Source organism: Anolis sagrei, chromosome 3, assembly GCF_037176765.1.
Source record: "Anolis sagrei isolate rAnoSag1 chromosome 3, rAnoSag1.mat, whole genome shotgun sequence".
NCBI classification, from domain to species: Eukaryota; Metazoa; Chordata; class Lepidosauria; order Squamata; family Dactyloidae; genus Anolis; species Anolis sagrei.
In genome coordinates this window covers 211,377,063-211,391,241 of record NC_090023.1, presented here as the reverse complement: position 1 = coordinate 211,391,241, position 14,179 = coordinate 211,377,063, and the positions used below count along the sequence as shown (strand labels likewise).

Genomic DNA, 14,179 nt, shown 5'->3' with positions numbered 1-14,179 from the left:
TATCTACCACAGCATGAGACACACTCTGTCATTGTGCCAATTGCTGGTTTGTAGTGAATGAGGGAAGAGAAGGGGGATTTTTTTTTTTTTTGTCCTGCAGAGGAGTGCATCTGGTTCCTGCATCCCGCACAGTTTTCTTGGCAGGGTCATGCAAGAACTGATACATAATGTCACCCGGGAAGCCTCTTTCTTCTTAGCTATTACGGTTTAATTGGCATCCAGCCGCAATATATTTGAGTGGTAGGAGAAGTTATTTGATTTTTCAGCATACACTGTTAACTAACTATTTAAGAAAGAACATGATCAGAAGCTGAAAATGAGGACAGTTCCATTTTTAACACATCTGGCAAGATGTGTAGAGGCATAACATTTGTCATGTTTGTAAGGATTCCTGTGTGATGTAGAACTCTGGTGGGATCCAAGAGTTGCTATAATTTGTACTTGGAGCATGTCCATGGCCAACCATTTTGGTGCCTTATCCTGGACAACAGTAAAGGTGGCAGTGAATGCTGATTGGAAGGTAACAAGTTTTTTATTGATTTGTAAATCTTGTGAGAGAAATACACTTGTACATTTACAAATGTATTACCTATGACGTCCTTCTGATGTTTGGGGAGATATTTAAAAAGGTAATTGCTCATACACATATATACGTAAACACACAGAGCACAGACAAGGTGAAGGATAATATACTCAAGAACTTAATGCAGGTTAATTCAGAAGGCCTCAGGACTCTCCAAGCCACCCTCTACCCATCCTCAAATAATTTTTGCTCAACTGTTCACTGTAACTTCCATTTATAGCAAAGTGTGAAGCCACCATCTTGTTTTAGTGAAAAAGCAAAAACAATTCCCCTGCCAATCAGACTTTTCTTTTCAAACTCAAAGTGATCTTTCAGTTATTTCTGAGATGAATAGAGACTGGAATAGCTACTCAGAGTTCATTGAGTTAGAAATATAGCTATTATTATTATTATTATTATTATTAATAATAATAATAATTGATACATGGCAAGATTAGTACACAGCAAACAAGGTAACTATGCTGGCTTTTGTATTTGATCACACGTCTGACACTTCCCAAGTGTCTAGGACTGTGTGACGTATTGGCAAATAATGTGTGCAGATCTGAGTAGGGTGGCCTTTTGCAGCTGATAGATGTTAATTTTGTCAGTGTTTATTGTTTTTAAGAGCAGACCAAGGTCTTTAGGCACTGCACCCAGTGTGCCAATCACCACTGGGTCATCTTTACTTTGTTATTATTATTATTATTATTATTATTATTATTATTATTATTTGAAACACAACAAGATGAGTCCACAGCAGACAAAATATAACAATATCATTATTATATTTGTTTCCTGCTTTTCTCCCAGGACTGGTACCCAAAGTGGCTAACTATTAAAATCAAGCTCAATATTACAACCATTAAAATGATTATCTAAACAAGTATAAACAACTGTTTAAAACCTTTTCCTAACTAATCCTTTAAGGCTTGCCTTTTTCCTACACAGCAACAAGGCAGCAACCCTGTTCTGCTTCTGATCTGGTAAAGAAATTAGGCATTTCAGAACTTATTGAACGGATTCCTTCCTCTTATGAAAAAGCCTAGATCTGACAGCCTCAGCTCCTATACCTGTAACATGACAAAGAAAGTGGGATTCAAAACCTCCCTTCTGAAGCACCTTCCCCACACCCTGCTGCCTTAGATATCTTTGTGTATTTTAGTATTAAGACCTTGAACAACCTTTGTAAGTATGTTCTGCAAGATACATTTTACAGACCTCTCACAACTGGGAATTTGCCATATCAGATCATGGAAGATTTGTGAGTGTATTCATCCAAACACACTTACTAAACCTTTTTTCTGATCTTCACACTGAATGCACAAAACCAACAAGGCATCTCTGGGCACAGAAGTGGAATGTATACACGCACACCTATCCCTTCTCCAGTTTTGCCCAATCTCCCTACAAATAGAAAGACTTGGAGATGTCTTTCTTATTATACTTGCCATGAAACTACACAGTGGACTATATAATATGTGGAATATATAGTTTACTGAGCATTTAAGTAAGTGATGGAGAAAGCTTTCTCAGTTAAATTTCTGTATATCAGCACATTGTTAAAGGTCCAAGAATTCTTCCTTTTTTCACAAATATGCAGATAATTTTGAGAGATCATTTATTTACATCTTTATAGTATACATATTCACTTAAATTATATCACACTTTGCCGTTACAGACTAAAACAGTACAGAGTTGGCAATGTAACTAAACATCTATATTTCACAATCAGTGCTAAAATAAATAGGAATAGGTGTCATGCTTCATATATTTTATTTTTCCAGCAAGATATTTAATCTTTCAAAAAAACAAATCAAGAGAACATTTCATGGAAATAAACAAAGTTCTACAAATGTAAAGAGGGTTCAGCTTCATCAGACACTTTGCAAAGAATATAAGATGGCTATAAGTCACATAAATAGTAACTCTGTAATTTGTATGCATGAGATAGATTACAGAACATGTCCTCATGGTTGTCCAGTTACATATGGTTCCTATGATGGTATCATTAATTTATTTAGTTTCGGCAACTACTATGAGAGATGAGAAATAATTTTGTTATACTTGCCACTCTGGTTGAACATGAACATCACAATACAACATAAAACAACAACAGGAAGAAAATTGAGATAGTATGTAAAGAAACTGAAGAAAATCAAGACTCTAAGACTTTCTCTTCTGTAACTAGAAAACAAACATCTTAATTGCACCAGTTCAGCTCTAATCTTAGAAACTAAACAGAGTCAATGTACCATCAATGAATACTCAATAGTTCAGATGCCCCATTTAAACTGCCAAATAAAATCCAGATTATCTGCCTTGAACTGGATTATATTGGTCTACACTGCTATATAATCCAGTTGAAAACAGATAATCTGGAATGTATGTGTTAGTGTAGATGGAGCCAGTTAGGAATTGACAAAACCTTCTCTGAATATTCCTTGCCTAAGAAAACCCTATAAAATTCATGGGGTCACTATAAGCTAAGAGGTGACTTGAAGGCACTCTCTCTTTCTCTCTTTCTTTTTTCACCACAGATTTAGAATACATGATGATATGCTGTACACAGACCTGAACACTGTGATGAACATTTACCACAAAGAATAAAACTACACCAAAATTGTAGGTTAAAAAAAATTAGCTTTACTACCTAGGTGTTCTAGGGACAGAAAATTCATTTCCCCCTCCTCCACACACACAACTGCCCACCTCATTTCAAAGTCGTCCTATTTTAATGATATCACTTCATCTGCAGATACCTTTCTGTTCTAAATTGCCAGGAGTTAGGGACTGTTCCTGAAAGCATTTTAATAAAATATGAATAAGGACAGAATTTAACTTTACTCCAACAGTTCCTCATCTAAAGGGAAGATGTTGAGAGAATATAGATATACAGATGTGTTAGACTACAATATCCCCCAGTCCTAGTTAGTATAGGCAAGGAACAGCAGTCCAAGATCATCTGGAGGATGAAATCTTTTCTCATTACAGGCACAAAAAATGTTTAAAAACACCCTGAACATGCGCCCAGCCATATAGATATTATTGCCACTAACTTTTCTCACATGCTTGGCTCTTATTCCTCCTCCACCCACCACTATAACTACCTAATTTCAACCTCTTTCCTATTCATCAATAAATCCCCCTGATGCTACCCAGGTGTTATCTGTTCCTTATCTTCATTTATAGCTAAGCCTCTCATGATTCATAGCAATCCTATTGGGAGATTTGCATGGGATGGCTTTCGGCTCACTCATAGCCGGAACAATCAAACTGAAGGGGACGTTTTGTGCCAGCCTTGATGTCAGCCAATATTCTTTCTATCTAGGCAATCAGCAGATACGACATGACCAGTCTGATCACATCAATTTCAATCTGGACCGCTATGAACTGTCAGCCTAATAATGCAAAAGCATTTTCTTCGATTCCTCCCCCTCTTGGGATGTAGGACACCTTTACATAATGCAGTGAAACCACTACTCAACCTGATGGTAATGTGAAACAACAGTCTTTTCAACAGTCTGTCAAAGTGCTAGTGGGATTAATGTAATGTATGGAATGCTCACTCCCCCCACAATCTTGTCTTGTTGTAAACATGGGCCATTTGGGCTTTCTGCATCTATGTGGTTGCATCAAGGTGATTGCCAGTTAAAGCTGCTTAAAGTCAAGAGTCAATGTCAAAGTTAATAAATATGGTGTCATTCAAATTCATGTTAGATAGCATAGGGAGACCTCTTTATGGAAGAATTCAATGCCTCCGCAGCATCCTGCTACAGAGCAGGAATGGCCAAGTCCAGACCAGCAGACTTTATCTCTCCCCTGAAACATTTATATCTGGCTCCTGGTGGTCCTAATCCAAGTCTGGTCAAATGTTTGCCTGTAACTTTGCTCATCAGTGAAAGAAAAACGTGTTTTCCATCTGTAAGTAGTGATGCTTGAGGATACGTTCTGTCCACATTTTTAGTGAGCTGACCTGATTTTTATTTTCTGGCTGAATACACAAATCTAACTCAGTATCCTTAGCTCAAATAAACAAAAAAAAACCTGCTTTGTGACAGCATGTATACAAAATGCATACATGAGGTGAAATTAAAATATGCATTTCATACATATTACATATGCAAATATTTTAGTGTTTTTTTAGTAAACAGATTGATATAGAAATGGGATGAAACTGACTGATACATTAATGCAAGAAAAACTGACATATACTGAATCTGTGAATCACATAGTTGTTAAGAAGGTACATAGTTCATGCTTCAGTTTCTCATTACCATCTGGATTTTGTAGGGAATGCATGATCACAATCACAGAAATTCACCTTATGCAAGGTGATATTAAGGCTGTTTGGTGTGGAAAAATATATTCCAGCCTCTGTTATTAAGAGTTGTAACTATCTCCAAAAGAAAAGAAACAGCACTTCCCTGCTAGATTGGAATTTTTTTCCGGTGGAAAGTTAGTTCAAGTGCAGAGAATGACTACTGCATACAAGAATTCCCAAAATTCATTCTTAACATGTCCAGTAAATATGATCAAATAACAGAAAAGCCATCAACTAAAATTCATATGCTCATTATTATCGTAGATTAGGGCTGGGAAAAGTAGAATCTGTAAATATTTTGTGAATTGACTCTGGTCAATTCACAATGAGTGAATTGACAGAATCATTTTTTTCTTTTTTTTCTTTTAAATGTCCTGAATGTCTCCAAATGTCCCAAAATGCCCTCTGAGAGCATAGAGGCAATTTTGTCTGAACCATTCTAGGGCCCACAAAGGCCTTTGATTTTCAGTTATTTCTTGTAAAAAATGCCTATCATGGGCTGAAAATGGGAAACCAAAACATAGCAAAATTGCCCCCAACACACCCTAGAGGATGTTTGGGACTATATGTAACAAAAATAAATCATTTGCCAGCAGTTTGAGCCATGGCACATTTCATACTTTTTGTTCTGGTATTTGATAATAATACTAATAATAATAATAATAATAATAATAATAATAATTTTATTTCTTACCCACCTCTTCTTATTGCTCAAAGCAGGTTACAACATTGCTAAAACATACAATCATCTAAAAAATTCTATAAAATACACATATTAAAATATATTTCTACAAAATACATATTAAAATATACAAAACAAAGATTAAACATAAGACAAAAGTTTTAAATTTGTGATTAAAACTGGCTGTGTAGGCCTGCCAAAAGAGATAGGACTTCAAATGCTCATTAAATTCTGAAAGCTCATTTAACTCTCAGAGTTCTTCTAGCAGGTCATTCCACAGTCTTGTGGTGGCTAATGAAGAGGTCCTCTGGGTGATGGTTGCTAGTTGGGTTATGGCAGGATGGAGTAACACCCCCCCCCCCAATGACCTAACCATTCAGGGTTGAATGTACAGGAGAAAGTGATCCTGTAGGTAACCTGGACCTAAACCATGTAGGGGTTGAAAAGTCAAAACCAACACTTTGTACTTTGCCCTGGAAACTAAGTGGCAGCCAGTGGAGTCACTTTATTGTTGTTTATTCATTCAGTTGCTTCCGACTCTTCAGGACCTCATGGACCAGCCCACGCCAGAGCTCCCTATCAGCCGTAGCCACCCCCAGTTCCTTCAAAGTCACTTTAGGATTGGTGTGATATATTCACTCCTGGATGTTCCTGTAACCAACCTGGCTGCTGTACTTTGAACCAACTGGAGTTTCCAACATTGGTACAAAGGTAGCCCAATGTAAAGTGCATTGCATAAGTCCAACCTTGAGGTTACCAGTATATGCACTACCATCTTTGGGCCCTCCAAATCTAGGAAGGGGCACAGCTGACATATCAGTCGAAGGTGATAATAAGCACTCCTGACCAACACATCTGAATGGGTTGACATTTGGAAAAAATAGATCCAGGAGTACTCACAAGTACTCACACAGTATTTCAGGGGAAGTGTAACCCCATCCAGGACTGGTTGACATATCTCCACCCCCAGATTAGGACCCTTGATAGCAAGGACCTCTGTTTTGTCTGGATTCAGTTTTAATTTGTGTTTCCTAATCTGTCCCATTTCCTCCTCCAGGCATAAATTCAGAGGAAACATGCTATTCTTAGCTGAGGTTGTTTTTTGAAGGTATGGACAAATATATTTGCGTTTCATCAGCATACTGAAACCCCCCCTCCCCATGCTTCCAGATTATCTCTCCCAGTGGTTTCATGTAAATATTAAAAGCATTGGGGGTAGAATGGCACCTTGTGGGATGCCATATAACAGCTCCATTTTTGAAGAGCAACTATCCCCCAAGCACCACAATTTGTAACCTGCCTGACAGGTATGAATAGAACCACTGCAGCACAGTGCTTCCAATTTCCAAACCCCCACCCCACCCCCAGGCACCCCAAAAGAATACCATGGTCAATGGTACCAAAAGCCATTGAGAATCTAGAAGTGCCAACAGAGACACACATCGCTTGTCAGTGTTAAGATGGAGATCATCCACTAAGGCGACCATAGCAGTCTCAATTTCATATCCTGCTTTGAAGCCAGTTTGAAATGGGTCAAGGAAGTGTGTGTGATCCAAGACTGCCTGAAGTTGGAAAGCAACTGCCTTCTCAAATCACCTTGCTAAAAAAGGAAGGTTGGAGACTGGTCTGTAAAGATTAAGATTGTTGTTGTTGTTCATTCGTTCAGTCGTCTCCGACCTTTTGTGATTAAGGTTGAGGGAGGGCTTTTTCAGCAGGGGTCTAAGTACTGCTTCTCTTAAACAGGATGGAAAAGATGCATTAGTAATTTGTTGTATTTGAGAATGAATTACATCTCCTTTCTGGATGAGCAGCCAAGACGGTCAGGGATCAAGAAAGCAGGTTGTCTTCCTTACTTGCCCCATCGAGTTTTCCGCCATTTGCACTCTAGTCATTGTCCTTCCTGTTTCATTTCCCTGAAGGTCTCTGCCACAGTATTTGACAGCTTGGCTAGCATGGTATGCACCATTCAGGGATTTATGACCCACAGGAAAAGACTTATTGTCTATTCCAGCAATCTGCACAACTTTATCAAGGTTGTGAGTCTTTAAAGACCTGGCTCAGCATCTGCAGAACATTTTTCCCTTGGACCTCTGTCTGGAGGAAAATCTCACCCATTTTAATAAGGGGTGGAAGACCTTGCTCTTTGATTCATCAGATGAAATTGCTTAGTTGTACCAGAGGTTGCTGAGATAGGTAGTAACTAGTGAGATGTATGATATAATGAAAGAGTTTTATAAATCAAAACCACCATTGCAAATTGCATATTGAAGACAAAGAAGAGGCATAACTGGAAGCAAATGAAGCCCTGGCATGGTATGCCCATTTTTAGCATAAAGATATTCTGCACACATAAGGCAGTGTCCAGATCAAGGACATCCTAGCTTAAGCTAGAGATGTTCGTGTATCTTGAGTTATATTTTCTGGGAAAGTTGGGATATAAACTAAATCAAATAAATAAATAAATAAGAATGGGGTGAAAATGTGCACTATTGTCACATACCTCATAGAGATCTATCATTATATTGCCCTCCAGGTCTCGGCTGCTCTTGACATTTTCCAAGGCTAGGGTAAAGTAGACCCCTCGGGTGTCAGAGATGTAAAGGTTGTATGTATCATTCTGGTTCCATTCCTGAACTGCAGCAAATACTTGATTCTCATCCGTGCTGATAACGTGCATGTCCTGGAAGAGAAAGCACAGGGAGCCATCACTGATGGGCATCTCACTTGTTTCTGCTCCAAGGGCAAGACAGGGTAATCCTCTTGGAGCAAGGCAGTATGTCATTATGGAGTCTAATCAGAAAGCAAACCCAATCTACTTTGCGTGTGCACATGCATATTTTAGAGAGTCTCTCTTCAGCAAATATATGCAGAGCAATAATGAGTTGAGGACACATTAAGTGAACATTTACACTGGTGATAGTATTGTACAGTAGCAATAGAAGATGAGTACATTTGTTATAGGAAATGTAGAATATTAATTCCTTTTTGTCCTTCAAGAGTGTGAGAAAATTTTACAATTAGGAATCACTAGCAATGAGTTAGAAAGGAAATGAATGAGGACGGAACACCCAAGAACACAGGCAAATGAACACACTAAGTCTTTAGTTCTATAAGTATCATACTATAAAGTTTCTAACTGAAACTTGGGGTGCAGGAAACCTGTAGAATTACAGGTAGTTTGACACCACTTTAATTGGCATGACTCAGTGATATGAAATTCTGTGAGTTCAGTCTTTAACCTTCTCTGTCAAAGTGAGCCTCACCAAACAACAACTACAATGATTCTATAATTTTGATGAATGACACTTAAAGTGATGCAGAACTAGAATAATTCAACAGTCTAGATGCATCCTTACACATAGAGAGAAAGGCAATATGTTGGACTGAAAGGTCAGGTAGCTATAACATCTCCACATCCTGCTTTATTAGGAAGATTGTGAGGTTTCCTTAATGTTTTGTGTTTGTTTGCTTTCTTTAACATTGTTTTCTATTGAAATAAAATTGCCAGTCTGAACAACATTTATTTTTCATTATTTGCCACATTGCTGGTTGTCAAGATTCCTGGGTGCAAAGCCTTTAATGCTCTTGTTCTGTGGTGCAACCCCCCCCCCCCCCAGTTCTTCCAGAACATAAACCTACATTTCTGTATAGGTGTCCTTAGCTCATCTTCCTAGCAGATTTCTAATTATGTAGTACAGTACAATCTGCAGCTAAAGAACCGGAAGATAAATTATTACTAACAAGAACCGGAAGATAAATTATTACTAACAATAAAGAATAATAGAATAATGGAAATAATAGAAACCCACAAGTTTGTTTAACTACATTTAGTAATATCTAAAGGCCCTGTTAGTAATGTTGTTCCCTATAATGGATAGGATAAGGAAGGCTGCATGACAGATGTTTTACAACATCTCATTCCAACTCCTGTGTCTTATGCTCCAGTCAGCAAGTGACCCAGGCCTCAGGTAGTTGGAGTGCAAGGACTATTGGGTGTTTAACCTTGTTGAGATAAGCCATAGGGCCTTTCCAGATAGGACCTATATCCCAGGTTCTTATCCCAGGTTTTCTGTTTATCCCAGATTATCTGGCAGTGGGGACTTATATAATCCAGTTTAATGCAGAAAACATGGGATCGTATCCTGGATATAGGGCCTGTCTGGAAGGACCCATAGACTATCCATCAAGATGTAGGAAGGAACAAGAGGGTGGTCAACATCAGCTGGTCCAGAAGTTGTTACAGCAAGTCACTAGTCCAAATAAACCTAGCCAACAAGGAGTCATCGCCAATCCAAGGTCAGGAAAATGAATGCTGAAGAATACTGCAACTCACCAAGATAGAACAATTAGAAACCACAAAAATTCCAGGAGTCTGATGGGAAATTTATAGGCAGTTGTCTCAAGACACCAGCTTCTTAATAAGTCAACATCTCCTGAATTACAGATGCTGTGACCGGTGTAGTGTCTCCTTATTTATTCAATTATTTTCAAACAATTGCAGTTCATCCTTAGGGTCTTCCAACTCCTGCTGTAGTCTGGCCACCTTCAATCATATTGGCCCCCAACATCTTGGGCTCAGAGAAGCCATCACCACCAGGCATGTACATTCATAGAAATCTGACTCATCTGTATTTGAATCTTTTGACTTAAGAAGGTGAGTTAAAATCATAGAAGGGTCCACATGGGCCAACTAGTCCAAACCCCTGCCATACAGGAAAAGTACAATCAAAACACTCCTGACAGACACCTATTCAACTTCTGTTTAAAAGTATAATGACAAATCTGGTGACTGTCATGGGGGGGGGGGCATGGAGAACCTGTCACCACATGCTCTGCATCTCCTGGCTAGACGGGAAGCTGATCTGACGAGGGGAAGTGTCAAAGTATGGCTTCCCCCATTGATTCCTGCTCAACACAGAAAGCCTTCCATGTTGCCACAGTCACTCTAGATAACCCACAGAGCCCCACGGGAAGTTTCTCTGCATCGTCAGATGGGAGCCGATGGGCTCCGTGGATCATCTAGGGCTAAATTAGTGTATGCTACCAAACAAAGTCCCATTTCAGTGGGTTTCCAAGGTCAAGCAGGGATTTGAATCCTCATCTCCAACATCCTAGACTAACACTCAAACCACTACACCATACTGACTCTACCCTAAAGGCATCAGATCCTGTTTGATCATGGAAGCTAAGCAGGATCAGCTCAGGAGGTTAGTACTTGTATGGGAGATCACCAATGAATACCATATGTTGTGTGCCATATTTCAGACAAAGGAACCAGAAAACTGCTTCTGACTATTCCTTACTTAGAAAAATTCTGTGAAATTCACTGAGTCTATACTTGACTTGCAGGCATCCACTCACACTTTTAGACTACAGATATTGGTGCTGGCGTAGTAGATTTTGGAAACTGTATTCTAAATAGTATTTTTCCTAAGCGTTGTTTTGAAAATGTGAGAGGATTTTTGTCATATATAGCCACTGCTTAAACTCAGACAAGCTTCTTCATTTACAGGAGAGAGAATGCAGGGGTCATAGCTTCTAAGCAGCTCGAAACCACAGAATCTAGGGTTAGACTACTGGACTTTTGCCCCAGTTGTTTCCTTTTTATTAACAGTTTCTGATTGAGACTCATATTTTGATTGAACTAATATTCCTGTTTGTCTCAAAAACAACCAGTCTGTCAATTTCAAAATAGCTATCCACTTACATAAAGATTCAAGGTTATTATGAAAAAGGAAGGAGGAGATGACCTCTTGGTCTATGGAAAACTAGGGTGGATTTCTTCCCCATTTGGTGTGTATTTCAACCTTGAGAGGACGGAATGGTGTCTGTTCTTGGGCACTGTGAGTTAACATTGATTTTCTGCTACATTCCTTTATTCTTTACTCCTTATATATATTACCAGGCTGAGGAATTGTCAGCAAACTTGTCATGTGCAAAAAATACCACTCAGATGCACTACATAATATGGCCCTTATTCTTTCTGTCAGATTCAGTAATTCACCTGTTATTTCTGCTGGGTAAATCATACCATGAAACAATCTTCTCACTGACACAGAGAAGCTAAATACAGAGAGAGATGGGGAGGGAAGCTCTATCACCATCATCCTTTCTCTTCCAAGATAAATAAACACACCTCTTGTCTTTTGAAAGAAATGAAGAGAAAGTTCTCTTCCAATTAGCAAATACCCTTCTGACACTGGCTGTGACACCTTTTCTATATGCCTGCTTACAAAACCACTGCAGCACCAGCCTTCACAATTCCCCATTATACAGCTCTGCAGGATAGTCAACATTAAGATGCCATTCATCTGCCTGGCCTTTATGCCTTTCCATAGAGAGAGGGGAAAAAAACAACCGGATGGGAAGGGATGTGATGGGGTGGCTGCAGAGGCGAAAGGCCAGTGCTTTCTAACTCACCAACATGCTATGAATGCCCTTATCTCAGTTAATCTGGGAAATTTCCAACTTAGTAGTAGAAATGCAATATCTCATATATGATTGTAACCCTTTGCAAGTGTCTATTTTAATTTTCAACACATGGGCTTTTCCTTCATCCCATTGATGCCAGGGTGTTTTGCCCTCACAACTCACTGGTGAAAAGTGACTAATTTTCTGAATATAAGAATCCATAAGAATTCAGAACCATTTCTACAGTTATAAGAATCAGAAATACAAATGATTTCAGCAGAATAAGAAAGGTCAAACATAAGAGAACACTGCATAGAATAGAGGCTAGAAAAGCAATGCTACCCATTTGAATGAATGGAAGAGAAGAATTGACATAAATGTTGTGTGCCAGTGCTCCATAGACTTAATTATATTTATTGGGAGCTGGGTGACCATGTAAACAATGTATAATTCTTTTTCTCTTAAAAATGTGTAAATGAACACAGTCTAAATGATCATGGTCAACATGTCCTGAAGGTATTAGATTTCAAGTGATCTTGAGAGTTAAGCAGTGTCACCTCTTGTTAGTACTTGGATCGAAGATCACCAATGACTACCAGGTACCCTAGCCTATATTGCAGAGAAGGAGCAGGCAATACTACCTCTGAGTATTCCTTACCTAGGAAAAATCTATGAAATGTATAGGGTTACCATATCTGGTGTCTTGAAGGCACATACACACACACACAAATGAAAGAAACTATTTTTCATACAATCTTTAAGTGAGCGTTTAAATCTTGAAATTCTCACCGTAAACCCCTCAAAGGTAGAAATCCAGTGATCAAGCTACTTTGTCTCTCTACCAAAATTCCACCCCTCAATTCCACAACTTGTTATGGCCTCTAAGAACTCTTTACACCATTGATTTTATTTGGGCAAAGTAATTGAGCTGAAAGAGATTAAAGACTCTCTAGTCATAAAGGGCCTTGCTTGTTTCATTTCCTTTTGACTGTGCTGTGCTTTGTTCATTTTTAATAAAGGCAGCCACCTGCTTTGATAACAGCATCCTCAACACGCCTTTTCCACTGTAGCTCTGTGCATACAGATTTAGCTGCTCATCCTTTGAAGATGTTGTGAAATTGTAATGAAGCACCTTGTTGCCTTAAATATCACCCTGTAGGTGAATTCAGCAACATCTGTTTCTTGTGCTGGGTGACAGAGAGGGACTCTTGGGTCTTGTTAAGGAAAGTGGCATGCTACATCAGATGAAGTTGCTTCGGAAATATTTAATATGTGGTTTTTTTCTAACCAGGAATTAAGTCAGCTAATATTTTACTCAACAATTGGGAAGAAATCCTGGGGCTGTCAAGAAGCTGCCTCAGGGAGATAAGGAAACTATGATAGCATGGTCTTATCATATGGGAAATAAGTTGTTTACTGCTTCGTTCTTTTTTGCACATCCCTTGCACATTTTGCTGGCTGGTATCTAAAATCCAAGATAGAGTTGAACTAGTTTGAGAAAAGAGCTAGAAATGACACCTCTAAAGTTGTCTTAGTCCATAAATCCTGCATAACAGAGTCAAGCTTTGTGATAGGGCTGTGAGTCCTGAAGAGCTTAAAGTTATTCAGAATTAGTGATGAGTGCATAGAAAACACCTTCTTCCATTTGTTTACTCCTTGTAGTAAAGCTACAAAACAACTCTGACATTTCTAACTATATATATTGAAAAAACATACTCTTGCCAGTTGAGATAAAGTAGTCAATACCACAAATGATTCTTTATATCATTTCTGGATGTTTTCTTCATGGCTACGACATGCCACAATGTAATCCTCCTGTGACTTCAACTAAGTGCAACTAATGCTCTCAAAGAGCAAGCCTACATGCTCAGTTTCATGTCGACTTGGGGCAAGAGAAGATATGAAAGGAACTGGAACAAGTCTCAGTGGATCAGGCAAGTAACAGTGGTAGAAGAAACAACATATATAATCTCCAAACAGGTTTTCTATTCCAGCATAAGAAAAAGATTACTCCCTTGTCAGTGTGGAGCTGGGGACATGTCCTCAAACCAATGTTGGCATTTGCAGTGGCAAATATATTGTGCACCTCTCTTTTTCTTCAAACCTGACTTCTGTCTTTCATAAATGTGTGGAGTTTGTGGCCAGCATCCTGTTAACATGGTGTCCATCAATCTTGAGATCAATGTTCAAGGGAAGGATT

At 38.7% G+C, this 14,179-nt stretch overlaps 1 protein-coding gene across 5 annotated transcripts in view; it reads right to left on the bottom strand.

Moving 5' to 3' along the window:
* Positions 1-14,179, bottom strand: part of SORCS1 (sortilin related VPS10 domain containing receptor 1) — a 512,256-nt gene that overhangs the window by 89,372 nt on the left and 408,705 nt on the right. For all 5 annotated transcript variants that reach the window (XR_009631038.2, XM_067465847.1, XM_060768373.2 and 2 more), the window contains exon 9: positions 8,069-8,248. Coding sequence is in view for 4 of the 5 variants with exons in the window: in XM_067465847.1 (XP_067321948.1) it covers positions 8,069-8,248 (180 nt within the window). In the remaining variant the exon portion in view is untranslated. The remainder of the gene's footprint in view (positions 1-8,068; positions 8,249-14,179) is intronic.